Here is a 20,775-nt window from a genome sequence, read left to right on the forward strand (position 1 = left end):
ATTTTTGTTGATCATACTATATTTTCAACGATGTCTTGTGAATTTTATCTTTTGTTGTTAATCATGGCGATGTACGTTCATCTATATATCATGTCTTGTGACATTTTATAAAATTATATTGGCAAAGTGAATGAAATGAGAGCATGCCTTACCCCTGAGCACCAATACTGAATAAGCTGAACTGCCACAAAAACACACCCTGGTATACCTGGCCTCCACACAGTCCCTTACCAAATACAGAATAAAAGCTACAAGTTAGAAATAGAAATATGTATTTCTCTTTTACATTTCAACTTTGACATACCACAAAATAAATGTAAAATAATAAGCAGGTGAGCACACAAAACTTATAACTAAAATTGAATTGAGGGGATTATGTATTAAAGTGTAAGGAAAGTATGAAAAGAGTAAATTGCTTAAAGAGATATCAACTACCTACACAAAACAAAACTAATCCAACTTCCTCGGCAATCGCAGGGAGCATGTTTAATTAGTTTTCTTTCCCCCCTCGTTAATTGTATGTTATGTCTTCATATTTTTTTGTTTGTATACATCTGTTTTAATACTCCCCCTTTTTTTATTATTATATTTTGCCTAGGCGATTAATCAAATTTTAAATAAAACTTAACTTATAAACCTAAACCATGACTGTAAGCATTCGCCACATAAGGCTGACTGCTGGTGCCTTTACTCCTGTCTTCCCAGCAGAGGGCAGAGCTGTAAATAAATTTAACAGCAATACAGAAAACGACATAAATAAAACCCGATTTCTGCTGTCTAAAAATTTGATTTCCAAGTCTGTGGCTCATTAACATGATCAGTATGTTCATATGAAAAAAACATACATTAGAAAAAGAATATAGGTGTCATCGTTTCAAATCAACATGAAAACACCAACTATGATGTTTCTTGCATGTTATTTTCAGCCCAAATAGAATAAACTACTTTTGATTCAAATCATTTTTTTATTGATGACAAACAAACTCCAAAACCACAACGCAAGAACACTGAACAGGTGTAACACGTAAGGAGTAATATACAGCAGATAGGCAGTCATCAAAAATTTTCAAGCATAATGTACCCCTCCCCCCACCCTGAAGCACCTCCCTGACCACCAGCAAAGAACCCCCCCCACACACAAGACAAGAAATCCCCCACATTGAACGCAAAGAGTAGGAACAGCCAAATAGAGACAGTAGGCAACAATTCTCACGGATCCAATGACCAGAAAGAAGGAAGTACCCCCTTAAACGATTCCCGAACCCTCAAGTAGAAAAAAACCAGCATGCACACTCATTAGAGTGCTGTACTCTGATACTCTCTGACAATCAACGATCAAAGACCACCCTCCCCCGACAGGAAAAAACCAACAGCCCCCCTCCAAAAGGTCCCCCCCTATTTGAGACCAAGCATAACCACAGCCATAAGAATAAACGTAAATGTCACATCATTTGGGAGTTCAGTGCACTAGAAGCACTTAACACACTGAATGGTATAGCATTCGCTGAAACACTCAAAAGCAGCATAAAACCCCCTCCCTAAAAAGACACAAACAGTGGGAGCAATATTCAAAAGGCACTTATGCAATCAGCGGGTCCTGCTATCTGGATAAGGCCCTACGAGAAGAATAGTGTCACTGAATCTTTCTTGCGCCCGCATTAAAAGTACAGTAGCCCCTTTCCATAAGACAGGACTGGGAAGAAAAGATGCCAGCCTAGAGGGGTGGGGAATAAAGAGGAGGAGGAGATACAGTATTAGTAATGCAAGGGGGGGAGGGAGTCCACCGAGTCCTGCTTACATTTATAGCGGATTTTGGTTATTGTAGCCAGACTACATAACCATACCCTGCCACGGACCCTACGATCGAGCCAAGAGTCTCTACTACAAATACCCACCTTCAAAGACATCAAATACAAAAGCACAAGGGCAAAAATGTTCTCTGTAACGGCTCCGATGTGTTGGAACGCCCTACCGAAAGAACTAAAGCTAGAAAAGGACACCGGAAAATTCAAGAAAGGGTTAAAGACTATCCCTTACTCAGACTACTTCAACTGAAACTATGAGATGACAAGAGGGAGAAACCTACATAGAGGAAAATAGCAGTTTATCCCCCTTCCACTAGGAACACGATAAGAGAACATATCATGACATGAATGCACATAGTAGATCTTTCCAGAAATGCTTAAGATATGCTCTAAAATAATTTAGGATGAGAGTAACTAGAACTATCTAGGTAGGAGGAGTATAAATACAGCAATTATGGTACACATTGCTAGAGCAATTAGGATACATATATTATATTTTACTTAGTTGGAACAGTTAACCTATTTAGGAAGGTATAAATATAGTCATCTAGTGTAAACATAGTACACATATATGACAGTGTACAAATGCAAATGCAACCATGGTACCCTGGTCAAGCAGCTAGGAGGCCGACAACAATCACAGTGGAATCCATCCAAATCTGTATTTTAAAATCCATTACAGATGTCTTTGTAAACCGCTCCGAATTGACTCACCAGTCATTAGTAGCAGTATAGAAGCTTCCGATAAAGATATAATGCATATCTGATTGAATCAAACACTTAAACTAGCCCCAATATTCTGTTCTAGTACTGTACCCCTCACACAACAGTTTAGACAGAACATGCAAATACAATTTAAAAAAAAAACAACAACCCTCTTCCGATCAGAAACTGTGCCTTCACATTTTACTGTTTTGTCATCTCTTAGGCTCTCCCCAGGGCATGGATGGCCTTATTCTCCAGAATCTCCACCTTCTTGTCATTCCGCAAGGCTGCATTGTTAACCATTGCTTTCACCACGGTGGTCACAGGCACTGAGAGGACAGTTGGAAATAGGTAAGTTATGGGTGTTAAAACCGTCTGAAATATCCGTTCCCCCAGGCGATTTTCTGCTCTGTCACACATTAGGAATCTAAAGAAAATTTTTTTTAAAAAAAGACAACAAGGACATATTTAATGATTAAACAACAGAGGCATTTATGGCTGCAAAACCTATTTTCTGAAGACATTAACTTTTTGCAAACTTACGCAGGTCTAAATATTGTATACCGATCAAAATCAAGGTGTTCAATTTCGGCTTCTACTTCACCCTAAGACAAGGGAAAGACAAACACTTTAAACCATCTGATCACAATCAGATTGCACAGCAAAAACCAACATTGTTCCACAGAGATATCGCCTTCACATTTTAAGCAACAAGCTACGGAGTCTCAGAAGCTGATCCACAGGCCACAGTATCAGCCCTAGAATATTCTTCCATCAGGTCAATAAATGGTTATTACAGAGGTGGAATATCAGAGAGGACTAATTCTGCATCCCTCTCCGAGATGTGGAAACAAACTTGTAAACCGTGGGGGGGGGGGGGGTTAATCCACATTTTTAGTGTAGAAAGTGAGGTGGTGAAAATCTAGCTTTGGTTGGCGAGCTAGGTCATGAGGACAGAGGAGACCAGAATCCTTAGTGCTGTGTAATCTGGCCATCGGCAAAGTTGACACATATCGTAGGGAATGATCACACCTCAGATTACAGTTACTTTGGGCTTTTTGTGCATACCCAGGCTTAAAGGTTCCACCTTCTTTTTTTTTTTTTTACCATTTCTGTTTTTTATTTTCTCATGTTTACAAAAAAATTTCCATGAACGCCAGCAGAAAACCTCCTTTATGCTTCTTCTGTGCTAGCAGGGGCATCTCCTCCTTTGGTGTTTCTTGTGTAAATCACCTGGGCCCGGTGCTTGGATACTAGTTTAATTAGCCCTTTGTTGAGCAGCTCCTGAAGAGCGGCTCTGGCTAGAGAACCCCTGATTTTCAGCCTCTCTGAGACCACAGCAGGTGTGATGAGCTTGTAGTTTGGAACTTCTTTACACAGTTTGTCATATGTAGCTTTGTCAAAGAGAACCAGGTTGTTTAGTTTGTCCCTCACTTTTCCTTTGGACCACTTCTTCTTTTTGGCTTTTCCACCAGATTTGTTTACGGGGTCTTTGTCCTTCTTGGCAGACTTGCCTGCATCTTTCTTCTTCTTGTCATCTTTGGGTGGCATGGTGCAAACGCCGCCTCGCCTGCAAGATGTCGGCCGGAAAGGAAGAGCCCCTTTGTCTGTAACTAGTTCCACCTTCTCTTACTGTTTTATTGCCACTGTTGTACATCTCGGGGACTGTGGGAATCATGGATAAGGGAGCGGCTAGACTGGTGGGGAAAGGGGGCGGGGAGAGCTATTGGACCAGCAGGAAAGCCTGGAATATAAAAGATTTGCCATAGTGTGTGTCAGACTACCTGGCAGGATCTCAAAAAGGAGCAAGATTCTAGTGTACATCCCCAGGGATAAGTAGTGGCTTTCGTCAAAATGTGCCTTAATGGTTTGTTGACACAATTATGCTAACTGCTTTTATCATCAAGTTTTTTCCCCACGTTAATTTAGGATTTCTACCCTATCCATCAATTTAATATCCGGGCGGATTACAATCTGATTGAAGAAGGGTGGGGAGGTAGAGAGTATATTGGGGGAGGGAGGGAGAACTACAATATTCGATAGAGAGAGAAGGGGTTGCACATAAGAGAGGTGTTGTGCCAGTCAGGCTGGACATCTTGACTTCAGAAGCGTGGCAGAAAGCAGTCTTAGCCATAGGTATCACTTACGCCTGCAAAGAGGTCCAGAGCTAAACTATCTCTCTCCTATTTGTTTTATGAACTACTTAGTGACTTCATGGAGTGTCCCCAAGTCTTTGTACTTTTTGAAAGAATAAACAAAAATCGATTCACGCTCACCTCTTCATCAAAATGAAAAGCCTTTCCTCAAATGAGAATGGTTGTATTCCCTTAATCGTTTTGGTCACCGTTCTTGTGTTTCAGGGCCAGTATTATTCATTGAGAAGTGGGGTGGAAACGATCACTCTTCTTTGTATTATAAATCAATTTTTATGTAGATGCCGATCGAAACTGCCACCAAAACTGAGTGAAAAATTTTGGCAGAAACCAAAATGGCAGCCCAAATTCCACTTGGATTCAGCCAAAACCCAAACCTCAGATTTGATTAGGTGAATGTGAACTAGTAAGGGCTTCCGGGGATTGCCAGACCTTCCAGTCTGCATCCCTCTGCTAAACCCACACTATCTAAGCCAGAATATAATTTAAATATGTAATGAAAGACCATATTTTACCTCCAAGCAAAATAGCTACCACCTTGAAAATGACACAGGGACTGTTTCCCATGGCTAACCCGTAGGAATGAGGTGAAAAAAAAAAAAAAAATCAGCAGTTTGCCACGGGTACGAAAGCAAAGCTGACCTGCAGTGCAATAAATGACCTTGTCCCCGCAGTAAAGGATCTGCCGCGAGTCGCCTCCTTTCCCAACCTTCCCAGTCAGCAGCCCCCTCACGATCACGGGTCCAGCAGCCCCTCTCCCTGGCTCCCAATTGTGGGTCAAAACCAACAAAAACCAACACAAAAACCCCCACCAATAAAATAAAACTGCGACTCTCCTAGGTCAGCCCCTTTGCACCTCCCAGGGCGGGCCTACCAGCCTCTTAGAAGCTTCGTGGGCGAAGAAGCAACATCGCATGCAGGGCTGCTCCGGGACTTCTTCTGGCTGAGTCCCTCCTTCTGATGTAACTTTCAGTCATTCTGAGAGCAGAGCAGGAAAGGGCAGAAGTAACTGGGGGACTGCTTCTGTCCCAACTACACCCCTAGGAATTGTAAGATAGATGGGGGGGGGGGGCTTACAGGTGGGCAAGGAAGTACTTAGTGGGGTGAAATGTGGGAAGAGGGACAACCCCTGTATAGAGAGAAGGGAGACCAAAAGAGGCATTTTCAGTCAAAACTAAAAACATGACCAAAAATTAAAAATAACTTTTTTTAGCTGAAACCAGGCATAAATAGGATTTTAACTGAAACCAAAATTTGGTCTGCCTCTAATTTTACTGCTGTGCTTTGCATTAACTGCAGATGCTGAAGGGTCAGGTAGGGTAGACTGGATTACTGCAATTCACTAACATAGGTAACAAAAGCACACAGATCAGTCAGATTCAGAAATAACTGGACAAAACAGATCACTCAAAGCACAGGTAGTTTTACCTGAACTTTGCTTTAAGCTATGTAGACCCACCTTAACCCGGAGATACAAAAAGCTGCTGCTTTTATCGGCTCCTTTAGAAGACTGCAAGTTGAAATGGGTGCATCCTCCGGCTTTAGCCAGCTGGGCCGACTTCAGAACATAATCATGATCAACACGAATAAAGCCAGCCTGAAATGTAAAAGAAAGGCAAATATGAAGGACCAGGGCAATGGTCACTCAGATAATACAGACAGAACTCTAGATTCTATACAGGTAGCCCAAAGCAACCATTCAGCAGGACTGGGGAGTAGCTTCAGAAGAGCAGCTGAAGTCACAGCTAACAACGGATCTTGACAACCACAAGAAACAGGAGGTACTTTTACTGGTAGGAAGGGAGGGTAATTTTCAAATAGCCCAGTTACCCAGATTATTCTGCAGGGGGGGTGGGGGTGGGGGGTTATAAATGTTGAGAAAGCCAAAGGGCATTAAAGTTAATTGGGATGATGTAAGGCTGAAGGCTGTGGGCACCTTCAGGGATGAGCAGGGCTGGAGATACAGCAGAGAAAGTAGGGAAACCCAGAGATGCAGCTCTACCGTTAAGTCAGGAGACTGCTCCATCACCGATTTTTCTGTATTATAGCCAAAACATAGCTTAGAAACTCTCTTGTGGTAAAACCAAGGTCTCTCTGTGACACGATCAGATTATAAATTAGGACTATTTGGTCCCCAAAGCAAAACCTTCGAGTGTACACACACACATTACTAGTCAAATCCACATTCTCCATTTTTATGCAAGTCACAGAAAGGGAGAACACTCTTCAGAAACAGATCTCATGATGTTATTTCTTGTAAACTAGAAGAGGACGCGGAATAATAGACTTAGCATTTGCTTCAGCAATAATCCGTCATACATTTTCTCAAGCAGCCCAACGCTGCATGGCAATTGCCTGGAATCAAACACAAACCCTGCCGTATACTGCGCTATTATAATCCCCCTTTTCTTCATATTTGTTTCTCAAGTCAACCAATGAAAAGCCTGCAGACCCACGCTACCTCTCTCCCCTAATCCAGGGCCAGTAAACGGATAATTTGATTAAAGTGAAACCCTCATTTATTTGGCTTTAGTTCTGGATCAAGCTCCCCTTAATAGAGTGCTGCCGTCTCCGATTGTCTGCTGAAAATTAAAGTGACATAAATACCATGGGACTTTTTCAATCTGATTAGTCAGCCAACTTGCTTCAGTGCCGGCACGGCCCTCAGATGCTGGCGTCCCTCCTTTCAGCGGCCTTGCTAACAACTGACAAGTTCTCCTTGAAGAACGGGAACCCACGCTGCCAGTCAGGCCCCCACGCTTAACCCATCATCCCTGCTCAATGGGCCCCTTTTGACAAGGTGTCTGCACCTTCTTCACTGCTCTTCCCCAGACAATGCTAAATATTGTTTTATTGGCAATCAATAGCCTGTTAGTCCAAAAAACTGAGCTTAGAAAACCTCTGAGCTCTCAAGCTGATTATAAACATTAGTTGCTAAGTCCCTAAATTTCCAGAGGTTTTTCTTTTTTTCCATGGCCTGATAAGTAGCTTGGGTTAAACTTGAAAGGAAACCATTATCTCCAGAGAGGCAAAAGGAGCAGATATAACGGCATGTGATTCTGTCTCTAAACTTTAAAACAATTGGATAGCAGAATTTCTTCTTTTTTCAACATGGGATTCAAAGGTTTTCACAATAGCTACTGAAATGAAATAGTTTAATTAGAGTGACTTCTATAGACATGCTGGGATCTGTGTGCGCTATATCAAGACCAGTGGGTAATGCAGCAGCTCTTTTGCTCTGGGCTCCCTCCAGTTACAACCATAAGGCCCAATATTTACAAAAAGCCAAGCTCCTAAATTTAAATCTATTTTCAGCCAAATATGGAAACCTAAGTTTTCAGGTGAAAATTCACCTAAATTTATGAGCTGGGAAGTGACACTGGATGGACCGCGAAGGCCTTTATCTGAAAACATTTACTACATTGCTACACAGCTAAATATAATTTTGCCTCCATTTATAAGCCTACCCTCAATCCAGTCAGGTTTTCAGGATTTCTCCAATGATTAAGCATGAGATCTATTTGCATTCACTGCTTTCAATGCATATTCATTGGGGAAATCCTGAAAACCCGACTGGATTGCGGCCCTCAAGGAGGGACTTGGACACCCCTGCTTTATGTCATGTCTGTCTGTCTAAGTTAGATTGTAAGCTCTTCCAAGCAGGGACCGTCTATAAATATCAACATGTACAGCGCCGCATACGCTTTCAGCGCTATACAAAAGTGATTTAGATATAGTAGTAATTTAGGTACCAAGTGCTAAAACTTAGTTCCAAGTGCCTAACTCCCCTCCCCTAAATGTGCCCCTATTGCCATCAACATTTTAGGCTCCTAATTTCAGGAATTCCCCACCACCATCTTTTACTAAACCACGGTAGAAGTTTCTACTGCGATCCAGAGTGCTAAATGCTCCTACGTTGCTCCAACGCTCATAGGAATTCTGTGAGTATTGGTGCATTTAACGCTCCGGGCTGCGGTAGAAACCTTTACCATGAATAAGTTAAAAATATGAGGGGGGGGGGGTTAATGAAAATTTAAGTTTAGGCAAGCAGTCCTAGTAAAATTTTCAAAAAGGTCAGTTTAGGAACCTAGGAATCAATATGCAGAAGGACTGCTCCGAGGTCCGTATTTTCAGCAGCATTGCTTCCGAGTATCTGTCCAGACCACCTTGGCACTATTTGAACGGTGCTGAGGAAGTTAAGGGGGCAGTTTACATAATATAAGACAGAAGGAAAGGAACTCCATCATCAAAAGAAAAGTAACAAATATAAAAAAAAGCTCAAAATAAGCATTAAATAAAAATTATAAAATACAAAATAACAAAGACTGCAACTGCAAATGTCTCCCACAATGTTCAAATCAGCATAATGCTAATTGTCCTTTGGAAAAGGATTCGACCTAAGAAAATGCTAATCCAAAAAGATAGTTTTTTACCAAACTTCTAAATTTAAGAGAATTCACTACATAGGTCTAATGGCAAAGTATTCCATAAATAGGGTACAGAGGCAAAAAAAAAAAAGCAGAATTACATGTAGAGGTTAATCTTCCCAGGTGAACTGAAGGCAAGGACAATTGATGATTATTAGAAGAGCGCAGATTAGGCCTATATGGTACCAAAAGCTTAGCTGTCTCTAGTAACCAGAGCCGGTATTGTGATGTCATATAATATCTTATTCCACCAATGCCTGAGAGCCAACCTCATCAGTGATGTCACAATGGCTTCATTGTCCTATACGTGGCTCATTTTTTGCTACATTTTGATTTCTAGAGTGGTGCAGTGGTTAAAGCTACAGCCTCAGAACCCTGAAGTTGTGGGTTCAAACCCCCGCTGCTCCTTCTGACTCGAAGCAAGCCATTTAATCCCCCTTTACCTCAGGTACATTAGATAGATTGTGAGTCCGCTGAAAAATGCTTGAGTACTTGAATAAATCCATGTAAACCATTCCAAGAACAGTATAATGCTTCTTCAGCCTTCACATGCTAAGGAAAGTCAGACCCTATTTTCACCAAAAACACTTCGCAGTCCTAGTACAATCCATCATCCTCTCCAGATTGGATTATTGCAATTCTATCTACCTCAGCCTAACCAAGAAAAGCCTCCACAGACTTCAGCGGATTCAGAACGCCGCAGCTAAGCTTGTTTTCGCGAAAAGCAAATTTGATCACGTCTCACCACTCCTGTCTAAGCTCCATTGGTTCCCAGTAATCCCCAGGATCCACTTCAAATGTGCGTGTCTGGCCTACAAGATCCTACATGGCATCCTTCCTGCCGTTATCCCTCTATCCTGGAACTCCCCAACCCCTACTTCCTCCAGATCCTCCCAAATTTTTAAACTATCCTTCCCTTCCATAAAAGGTATTTCCCATGTAGGCAAACTTGGGTCATCCCTCCCCTTTAGAATCACTGAGATCTGGAATAACCTCCCCTCCCCTCTCCGAACCTCAAGCTCCCTCCAACTCTTCCGCAAACACCTAAAAACCTGGCTATTCTCAAAACTGTAACACTTCCCCCCTCTTAGGCCTCTCACCTTCCCCCTTTACACCTAACTCTTTAATCTCTCCACTGTAGTTCCTCTCTCATCTTTCTTCCTGTAAACCGTGCCGAGCTCCGCATTCGTGGAGATGGTGCGGTATATAAACTCAAGGTTTAGTTTAGTTTAGTATAAAAAAAAATTGAATAAATAAATAATTGCTGACCAGTGCAGGCTCAGTGATTAGATGAATTAGAGATTGTTCAAGATGTCGCAGGCTTCTTAAAATAGATTTCTTTGGTCTAACTACCCAATAGTCTGGGGTCTTTTCCTCCTTTTCAGAAGAACCTAAATTTATAAATTCCCCGATATGCTTAGGGTCTCTTGATTTGTAATCCACATTGAACCTAACTGGATAGAGAGGGAACGTAAGAACAAGAACTGAACATTTCACACACACACACACAAGGGTTAAAAAGAATATCGTGAGCCACGCTCTGCATGCTTTTCCCATTTCTTTCAATGTATTTGAATTTATACCTTATTGTAGCCAGAATATTTCCTGCTCACCCCTGTACGATAAGAGTCGCAAAGGAAGACAGGAAAAGCCATTTAAGTGACTTTCAACTGAGGGGCAGCTGTGTGTTTGTTCTTACCTCTCCCGACTTAGCTTTAGTGGTTCCCAGGCAACAAAATCCAACGTCATGGCCTTGAAATGCTGAAGAATATTCATCCAACCTGTCAAAATCTACCACCTCTTGAACCTAAAGAAGGAAGAGATGGTAGAAAAGTGCAACATATTAACGGAGATTTTAAAAGAAAATATCTACTCATGTGATCTCGGCCAGTTACTACAACTAAAACAGTAGCAAGACTGTACTGAGATGCCAAGAAGGGCAGTGGGGAAACCTGTAAGGAACAGGTGTTATGACCATAACAGCAGCTGTATGGATGCACTGGACTTCCAGGAAGGCACTGAAATTATCTCTTTGACATGATCGTGGTTAAAAAAAAAAGTCACACAACTACCAGCCTTCCTAATGTTGCTTGAAATTTGGATTATTAGAAAACTTGGTAAACTAAACTAAACCTTAGGCCTAGACCCACTGTATCATTTCCTCTACCATAATCTCCCCGACTCTGAAATGTCCTGTCTAAATTAGATTGCAAGCTCTTCTGAGCAGGGACTGTCTATTGTACAGCGCTGCGTACGCCTTTCAGCGCTATAGAAATAATAAATAGTAGTAGCCTTTTTAGTCTTTCTTCTACGATAGGAGTTCCATCCTTCTTGGTTGCTCTTTGAACTTTTTCTAGTTCTGCTCTACATGTCTTAAGATAATGAGACCAGAATTAAATGCAGTACTCCAGGTGAGATCGCACCATTGAGTGATAGAGAAGCATTATAAAATTCTTAGTCTTAACCATCCCTTTTTAAAATAAATTCCTAGCAGCTTGATGGCTTTTTTGGCCACCGCCACCAACATCTTTTTCTTGGGCGCAACCCCCAAGGTGGACCCTAGTATGCGGTAACTACAATTTGGATTCTTCCCCCCAATGTGCATCACTTTGCATTTGTCCACATTTAATTTCACCTGCCACTTGGGACACCCAGTCTTCCAATTTCCTAAGGTCTGCCTGCAATTTTTCACAATCTGCAAGCGTTTTAACGACTTTGAACAGTTTAGTGTCATCTGCAAGTTTTTAATCACCGCACTCGTCGTTCCAATTTCCAGACCATTTACTGTATAAATAAGTTAAATAGCACCAGTCCCAGTACAAACCCCTGTGGCACTCCACTATTTACTCTCTTCCATTGAGAAAAACGGATCCTTGGTATGTACTTTCTTCCTTATACAGGGACCTTAACCTTTTCAGGTTTTTTTCTCTCTCTCTAGCCACAGTAACTTCTCAAACTGGCACTTAAAACAAATCTTTCTAGCCATGCCTACCCTCCGTTTTCTATCCGATAACCAATTCCTAATCCACATCTGAACTTTGCCACCTAACCCACAATTCTTTAATTTTCTCAGGAATCTCTCATACCAGACATATGCAGCGCTGTACAGAGTCACAAAGGAGACGGTCCCTGCTCGAAAGAGCTTACATTCTAAACAATCAAGACAGAAACAGGATGACAGGGTAGGGGTTACAGTTAGAGGGCATGTTTAAACAGCTGACTAGGGTGGTGAGCAGAGGAGAGTAGGGTTACGAGTTGAAGGCCGTCTCAAAAAGATGGATTTTCAGCCTGCGTTTGAACAAGGGAGAGGAAGGGTGGTTGTGGAGAAACTCAGGTAGTTTATTCCAGGCATACGGGACTGCAAGATGAAAGGAACGAAGCTTGGAAGTGGAGGAGAAGCGTACAGAATAAAAAGCAATTTGTCTGAGGAATGGAGTTCTCTGGGAGGTATATAAGGAGAGACCAGAGGAGAGATACCGAGGGGCTGCAGAATGAACACATTTGTATGTTAGTAATAGGAGTTTGAACTGTTTGCGAAAGGCAGTTAGGAAACATAGAAACATGATGGCAGATAAAGGCCAAATGGCCCATCCACATCAACCATTATCTCTTTCTCTCTCCCATTATCTCTATCCCAGGCCCTCTTGAATTCAGACAGTCTCTGTCTCCACCACCTCTTCTGGGAGACTGTTCCACGCATCTACCACCCTTTCTGTAAAAAAGTATTTCCTTAGATTACTCCATCACCTCTTAACTTCATCCTATGCCCTCTCATTGCAGAGTTTCCTTTCAAATTAAGACACTCGACTCATGCACATTTACATTATGTAGGTATTTAAATGTCTATCATACTCCCCTCTTCTGCCTTTCCTCCAAAGTATATAGAAAAGCCAGTGAAGTGATTTGAGGAGCAGGGTGAATCAAGTGTAGTGAGGTTGGCAGTCGCAGAAGATTAAGCCTTGCAGCCTGTGATGACTAACATTGCTTACTTAAATCCTTAGGTCATGGTACCAGTCAAGAAAGATAGAACTGATATGTAAATTTATTCTGCCACAAAAATGTTCAACTTAAAATTTTTTAATTTCAAGACAGGCAAAAACTGACCTGCCCAACTTCACATACAGTCTACCCTCAGCAGAGTAGATCTGGGCTCAAGCTATTATTACCCCTCTTCTTGTTCTGCCTTTTATGTTTTTTCTTCTCTTCTATCAAAAATTGTAACTATTCCCCCTCTTAACCACACATGTCTTGTAAGTCTTACCCACAAAATTATTTTAAAGTTATGTCTACACTCAGTTTGTTAAGTTTGTTAAATTTTAACTAACAACAAATTTGTTTTTATGTCAACATTAACATTTTATTTGTTTAATTTTATTAATTTATGTTATTATTATTGTACATCGCCTAGTAATTTAAATAGGCGATTCATCAAGAATAAACTTGAAACTTGAAGTCAAACAACTTTACCAAAATTTATACGAGCATGTACGAGCATTCCTACTGAATCTCAACGTGGTTTATACAGATTATATATTGGGTAGAATATAAGGCTATCACTTTTATTTATTACAGGATCCACATGAAAACTTATGTTGGTGACTTGCTGAACTTTGTATAGCAAGAGCATCTCTCTTGGATTTAAGTTAATTGCTTTAAGCTCTCTACACCACAACTTGGGCCCAAACCCCCTCCTGAACTTTATGGCCAAATTCAAAGTTTAGAAAATGTTTTAAAAGTTTCATATTTCCCAGCACACTTCAGCTCCAATGCAAGTCATTCCTTCGAAAGTTTAACTTTAGTCCCTTATCTTAGAACTAACACAGATTTCATAATAATCAATCTAAAACTGCTTCTTACCACATCTTTATAGGCTTCATCGTCAAACGTCAATTTTCTACGTCCTACGATGGTGACCTTGGAGAAAATCCGATTCTTTACCAGTTCTTTCAGCAGCTCTTTGCCCGTTTCCCCAGAGGCTCCCAGGATGAAACAAGATTTGTTTTCTTTCCTCAAATCTTCACGAAGTTTTTCTTTGTTCTCAGCCATTCTATGTATGAAAAGAAAAAGTCAGCTCCTTACCGAAGCAGTACCTATCAGCCTCCAAAATGTTCAGATACACTAACACATTCAGTGAAAATAGTTTTATTATTCGAGACCAACCCATAAAAATCCCAGTATTCACACCCTCTTATTTACAGAGAGAAACCACCTAAGTGCTCTCAATTATGTTCAAAATAAGCAGGTTCAACAGAGCTGGTAAAGCTTGCTTACTTGGAAATGCAAAGGAAGTTCTTTTCAAGTTACAATTCACATAACTATACTTCAGTAAAACACAACTAAAACATCCACTGCATTAAGGATATATTAAAATAAAATACATACGGTATATACACCAGGGCCAGTGCAATGGTACTGGGTACCCAGGTGAACCTTCAGCTTTGCACACACACACACTCACACAAATATCCCCACCTAACTTTCTGGTCCCTAGCCTGACCTCACAGGATAATTAAACTCAACAGTTACAATCATCCTACAACAATACAGCAGACTCTCAGTTAACCGGCACCAATGGATGCCAAATATATGTGGTTTCTGGTTGCTTGAGAATTACTATTAACAATAGGCCTAATACCATACTCCATGCTATGCCATACCATAAACTGTTCCAGGCAAAGTGTGGGCGTACTCAGGTGTGGCATGCTAAGTTTACACTTAGGTTTCCGCCAGAAATTTATTTTATTTTCATTTTTATTTAAAGTATTACAGTATTTCTTAGATTTTTTTTTTTTCCTGGTTGCTTGAGAGTTCCGGTTAACAGAGGGTCTACTGCACTAGAAAAATGCAAAACTGGACATCATTCTTTAAATATTAATCATCATCATTAGAAACTGCCATTGTTTTTGTATGTAAACTTGTCATTTAACTGGGCAAACGGGCTATTTATAACCTACCCGCTCTCCCTGCATTTGAAGATACATACAAAATGCATGCTTATGGAGGTTTTAAGCTTGTGTGGCTGTGAAGGCCTATTGGTTTACTTCGACTGCACCCTGATCTTTGCTGTACCCCCCTCCCACCCACCCACCCCAGAAGCTGCCACCAGAAGCTCTTTTGTCTGCAAATGACTCATTTCAGGGCGATGTCTGCACTGTTTTTAGACGAGCCCCCCCCCCCCCTCTCCTTCACCTCTAAATATCTTGTGGCATAAAAGCACTGTTTTGGTTAGATGGTGAGACAATGTCACTGAGTAACTGGAGAAGCACATAGATTCCAGTTTATAAATCTTTCTTTTATGTCCAGCACTACTAAAAATTAATTCTCTCTTAACAATGCAGTTTATAGCTCCTGGAAAAAAAAACCCCAAATAACAGATTCTCTACAGGCAGCATTCAGTGACTCAACTCAAACTTTACCAACTGTTATACTGTACAGGAAGTTTCTGCAACCCTAACAGTCCGGGTTAACAGCTGCCAGGAATCTGTGGATGGCACTGAGCTATAGCAATCACAGGCCTTCCAGCAAATAAAATGTAGCCTGAGAGATTGTCTCGATGGACATAGGGTAACAGGGTGCTGGGAGGCCCGTGTGTCACCCGTGGAGACAAGCAGGCAGTGGGGGGGGGGGGGGGGGGAGATTAGGAGGGCGATAAATAAGGTGATTGAACAGGGGAATTTTCCCGCTGTAAGGTGGCTAGAGGAAGGCAAGGAGTGACGGCACAGGGGCGAGGTCTTGGCTCCTTCCAGGGTCCTCCAGGGCAGCTTTTTCCCACCCGCCTGCCCTTGTTGTATGGTGGCGATTGTAGCTCGGGAGGGCGGGTCTCCCGAGCTACTAGGTGCTGGGGCTCATCCAGCGATGAGCGGTGGGCTGGCTGGGAGCTGTGCCTTGGGGTCAGGTGCCCCGGTTAAAGGGGCATGTGGTCATGCCACCCCTTAGATTCTTGCTGCTGTGGCGAGGTTAGGGACAACCCGCCCTGGATAAGGGCGGGTGAGAAATAAACAAAGAAAATGTTGCTATGTACCCCTAGTAGCTCGGGAAGAGCTTGGTGATGTTGTTACTTGATGCTTAATATATGCAACGTTATGTTATTTGGTTTATTATTATTGATCAATAAGTTGAGCTGCAGCTATTTTTTCATATCCGAGTGTGTGTTGAATTCTTAGTTAAAGGGGTGGTTTAAGGGTGGCAACCGGGACTATCCAGATCCCACTGTTACAGCATCAAAAGCAGACACACAGGCAAAAGCTTCCTTGGGTCTCAGGTTACCTAAACTAAACTAAACCTTAGGTTTGTATACCGCATAGAAACATAGAAATAGATGGCCGATAAGGGCCACGGCCCATCAAGTCTGCCCACCCCAATGATCCTCCCTATCTATCTTTGCGGATAGATCCCACATGTCTATCCCATTTGGCCTTAAAATCTGGCACGCTGCTGGCCTCAGTAACCTGAAGTGGAAGACTATTCCAGCGATCAACCACCCTTTCAGTGAAGAAGACCTTCCTAGTGTCACCGTGCAGTTTCCCGCCCCTGATTTTCCACGGATGCCCCCTTGTTACCGCGGGACCCTTGAAAAAGAAGATATCTTCCTCCACCTCGATGCGGCCCGTGAGATACTTGAATGTCTCGATCATATCTCCCCTCTCTCTACGTTCCTCGAGTGATTAGAGCTGTAACTTCCCTAGCCGCTCCTCGTACGGGAGATCCTTGAGTCTTGAGACCATCCTGGTGGCCATTCTCTGGACTGATTCCAGTCTCAGCACATCCTTGCGGTAATGCGGCCTCCAGAATTGCACACAGTACTCCAGGTGTGGTCTCACCATGGATCTATACAATGGCATAATGACTTCAGGTTTACGGCTGACGAAACTCCTGTGTATGCAACCTATGATTTGCCTTGCTTTGGATGAAGCTTGCTCCACTTGATTTGCAGACTTCATGTCTTCACTGACAATCACCCCTAAGTCTCTACATTCGCAGAGCTCGACACGGTTAACAAGAATTAGGGTAGAAAGGAACTCCAGTGGAGGGAAAGATGAAGAGGAAATTTAGAGGACTAGAATAATCAGAGAGGGAGGAAGAGTTACATTTTTTGAGAATAACCAGGCTTTCAGATGTTGACGGAAGAGTTGGAGGGAGCTCAGATTCCTACTATCAGGTTAACTAGGGCAAAATACCGAACAACCCAGGAGGGAGAGTTTTGCATCTCAGAGCTCAATCCTCAAGGGGTTTGTTTAAATCAAGCCATTCACCTGGGAGACACTTCAAAGTAAACAGATGATATACGAGGGTGGTTTGAAAAGTTTGGTAAAAAAATCAAGTTAAACTTTTTTTTTTTAACATACTGTTCTCCCAGGGAAGCGCAAAACAGTTTACATGGATTTATTCAGGTACTCAAGCATTTTTCCCTGTCTATCCTGGTGGGCTCACAATCTCATGTACCTGGGGCAATGGGGGGGGGGATAAATGACTTGCCCAGGGTCACTAGGAGCAGCTTTGCTTTGAACCCACCACCTCGGGGTGCCGAGGCTTTTGCCTTAACCACTGCACCACTCTAGAAATCAAAATGTAGTAAAAGTGAGCCAAGTCTAGGACAATCAAGCCTTTGTGACATCACTGATGAGGTTGGCTCTTATTGGTGGAATGAGGCTTTATGATGTCACAATACCAGCTCTGGTTAACAGAGACAAACTTTTCACACGATTTATTCATTCAGTTTTCTATACCATTCTCTCAGGGGAGCTCAGAACGTTTTACATTTATTCAGGTACTCCATCAAGAGTTATATACTTAGTCCAGCGAATTTCCAGTTTTTCCATCCCGTTAGAAAAACTGTGTGCAACTAGATCTCATTGTGTGCAACTAGACCTCCATTGTGTGCAACTAGACCTCCATTGTGTGCAACTAGATCTCATGCATATTCATTGGGGGAAATCCTGAAAACCTGACTGGCTTGCAGCCCTCATTCCTCACCTCTGGGAGGGAATCTAATGTTGTTATCTATGCACAAACATTTAGTAAACTTTTTAAAAATGGACTAAGTACAACAGAGAGCAGCCGTGCCATCTTTACACACAACATGGATATAACATGGACAGACTGAGCAACCATCTGGGTCTAGGGAAGAGTAATTTCTGTTGCATATATCAGCACCAGCCACTTTGAAAAGTGGCTCTTATGCAGACAGCAATAACAGAAGTTTCAAACACACACTCTGTCACAAACAGGTGCAGGCTGGGCATCCACAAGGCGAGCTGCCTATACTTTACCACAGTGGCCCCCAACCATGTCCTGGAGGACTACCAGGCCAATCGGGTTCTCAGGCTAGCCCTAATGAATATGCATGGAGCAGATTTGCATGCCTGTCACTTCCATTATATGCAAAATCTCTCTCATGCATATTCATTAAGGCTAGCCTGAAAACCCGATTGGCCTGGTGGTCCTTCAGGACAGGGTTGGGGACCACTGCTTTACCGTGCCAGTACGCCTCACACCTGCTCTCAGAGGGACCATCGATATATGGATGCGAGGGTAACGCGGTCATAGCAGGACTTGCTTATCCACTCCTACCCTACTCGAAATCCTTTTCATGCACCTTAATCCTCTCATTTGTCTATGTTACACCTCTGCTTACATCCTATACCATTACTTCAATATTTTTTCTGCTGTAATTGTCTGTGGCCTATGTCAGGTTTATTCATGCCAGACACCGCCTTGAATTAATTTCTTTAAAAAGGCAGCAAATAAACCCTAATAAATTAATTACCAGCATGTGCTCCAGACTTCTGTAATAACTGTCTAGTGCAGTGTTCTTCAACCGCAGGTCCGCAGACCGGTACCAATCTGCAGAAATTTTCTGCCGGTCCACAGGGCCGGCATGTCCTTCGGGCCCAAGACAGGGTTCTTCAGCTGCCGGTCCACAGTGCAATCAACGCGGCGTCATTGGTCTGGCTCCCTGAGTGCTGCAGTGGGAAAAGGCTCCTATGCGCGACCTGCACCTCAACTGGAAGCCTTCTCTCCGACATTGCAATATCAGAGGGAAGGCTTCCAGATGAGGCACAGGACGTGCACGAGGAGCCGCTGCCCACTGCTTTGTGCAATGCAGCACTCAGGGAGCCGGCCTGAAGACGCTGCGTTGATTGCACAGGGGGGCAGGCCAGAAGGCAAGGCACATGGAGGGAGAGAGACAACAAGAGTAGGGGAAATGCTTTTATTTTTTGTAATTGATTTGTCTATTGAGGAAGAAATGCATTTGTTTCTTTTCCTCTGGAGTTGTTCTGCTTGCAGAGTCTTGCATCTTAGGGTTTGTTTGTAAATATTAGTACTTTTAGTTTTCGGTCCTGCATTTGCATGGGGTTATCTGTTTTCTGGTAGGAATGAATGTTGAAAAGCATACAGTCTGCTTTGTGTATTTTAATTTTGTGGTTAACCATTATGTGTTGTTAATGCAATTATATTGTGTGTATACATGAAAAATGGTGTTATAATTAGCACTATTATGGGTGTGGGGTCTGGGGCAGAGATTGAGTGGAGATGGGCATGACTTAGCCCAGTGTCCTTCAACTACCGGTCCACAAATTAATTATTTTATTTCCGCCGGTCCATAGGTAACAAAAGGTTGAAGAACACTGGTCTAGTGAAAACTGACATGACACCAATGGATCGAGTCACCAAAACATCATTTTCACAAGCTCTGTTCACTAGTGGCTTTATGTCGCGCTTTCTGACCTTGTGCCAACTCCTTAAGTGTTTGCTTTTTTTTCCCATATCAATCAATGAAAAAAATAACAGATTCCACGATTACAGAAAGCACTCGTGTTAATGATTGCAAGGGTCAGGGTACAAAGCCAGATCTCTAATTGCGCATGAGAGGGAGGAAAGCAAAGGTTGCACTAGGTTAAAAGAAAAGCAGCAGCAGACTCCATTCTGGAATCCTGCAGCAAATAGGTTGGTGAAGGGCAACCACAGTCGAGTTTTCAAGACTTCCACAATGAATATACAGTTGCATATAATGGAACCAGTCCCTGCACATCAACTCCATGCATATTCATTGTGAATATCCTGAAAAACCAGACTGGGTGTAGCCAGAGAGGCTTCTGGGTGTGTCCAAAACTGACACCTCTTGTGAAGCATAAAACAAAGGAAAAGCAGGCCAAAAGTAAAACTCGGATTTCCTACACCTCCTTCAATTCAACACACTACTCCAAAATTCCGCATGCAATTGCCCCCGCACGCCTCAACCAACCTCCAGCCCCCCAGCTAGGCCTCCTCCATGGGGAGGAAGGGGTTACTACGGATCAGTTCGCCTTTGGGTTCACTACAGATCCGGAGAATCTGGTGGGGGGGGGGGGGAGGAAGTACCTCGGCAGCTCGGGAATTTCCGCGTGTTCCAGTCGGTGGAGCAGGAAAGAGACAAGAACCAGGAGCAAGGCGACGCCCCCCAGCACCAAACGGCTGCCCTCCCCTGGCCCTGGCAACATGGATCCGGAGGCAGAAGCAGCTCGCCCCGCCCAGCCCAAGAAAGGGGCGGCGCCTCCTGCACCACCGCAGCTTCGATCAGCCTCTCAGAGTTTCTGTCCAGAAAGCACTTTCCTTAAATGCACGTCTGGCTGCTCTATTAAAGCAAGGCAGAAAATGCAAATCAGCTGTCTCTTCCTCTCCATATTGGCTAAGGCTGCATTGTGA

The 20,775-nt window shown here is 42.8% G+C and overlaps 3 protein-coding genes across 3 annotated transcripts in view; all 3 read right to left on the reverse strand.

Moving 5' to 3' along the window:
• Positions 1-2,841, reverse strand: part of PRMT3 (protein arginine methyltransferase 3) — a 91,825-nt gene extending 88,984 nt beyond the window's left edge. The window contains exon 1 of the mRNA XM_033928475.1: positions 2,709-2,841. Coding sequence (XP_033784366.1) covers positions 2,709-2,710 — 2 coding nt within the window. The 5' untranslated portion in view covers positions 2,711-2,841. The remainder of the gene's footprint in view (positions 1-2,708) is intronic.
• Positions 1,140-20,667, reverse strand: HTATIP2 (HIV-1 Tat interactive protein 2). The gene is made up of 6 exons (XM_033928477.1): positions 20,452-20,667; positions 13,948-14,137; positions 10,790-10,897; positions 6,123-6,260; positions 3,054-3,115; positions 1,140-2,937 (listed from the first exon to the last, which is right to left on the reverse strand). The coding sequence occupies exons 1-6, from the start codon at positions 20,568-20,570 to the stop codon at positions 2,730-2,732; spliced, it is 825 nt and encodes a 274-aa protein (XP_033784368.1). The 5' UTR covers positions 20,571-20,667; the 3' UTR covers positions 1,140-2,729.
• Positions 3,602-4,118, reverse strand: LOC117352200 (40S ribosomal protein S25). Its single transcript, XM_033928478.1, has one exon. It carries the CDS (start codon positions 4,059-4,061, stop codon positions 3,684-3,686), a length of 378 nt encoding a protein of 125 aa, XP_033784369.1. The 5' UTR covers positions 4,062-4,118; the 3' UTR covers positions 3,602-3,683.
• Positions 20,668-20,775: the final 108 nt, after the last annotated feature.

Source organism: Geotrypetes seraphini, chromosome 19, assembly GCF_902459505.1.
Source record: "Geotrypetes seraphini chromosome 19, aGeoSer1.1, whole genome shotgun sequence".
NCBI lineage: Eukaryota > Metazoa > Chordata > Amphibia > Gymnophiona > Dermophiidae > Geotrypetes > Geotrypetes seraphini.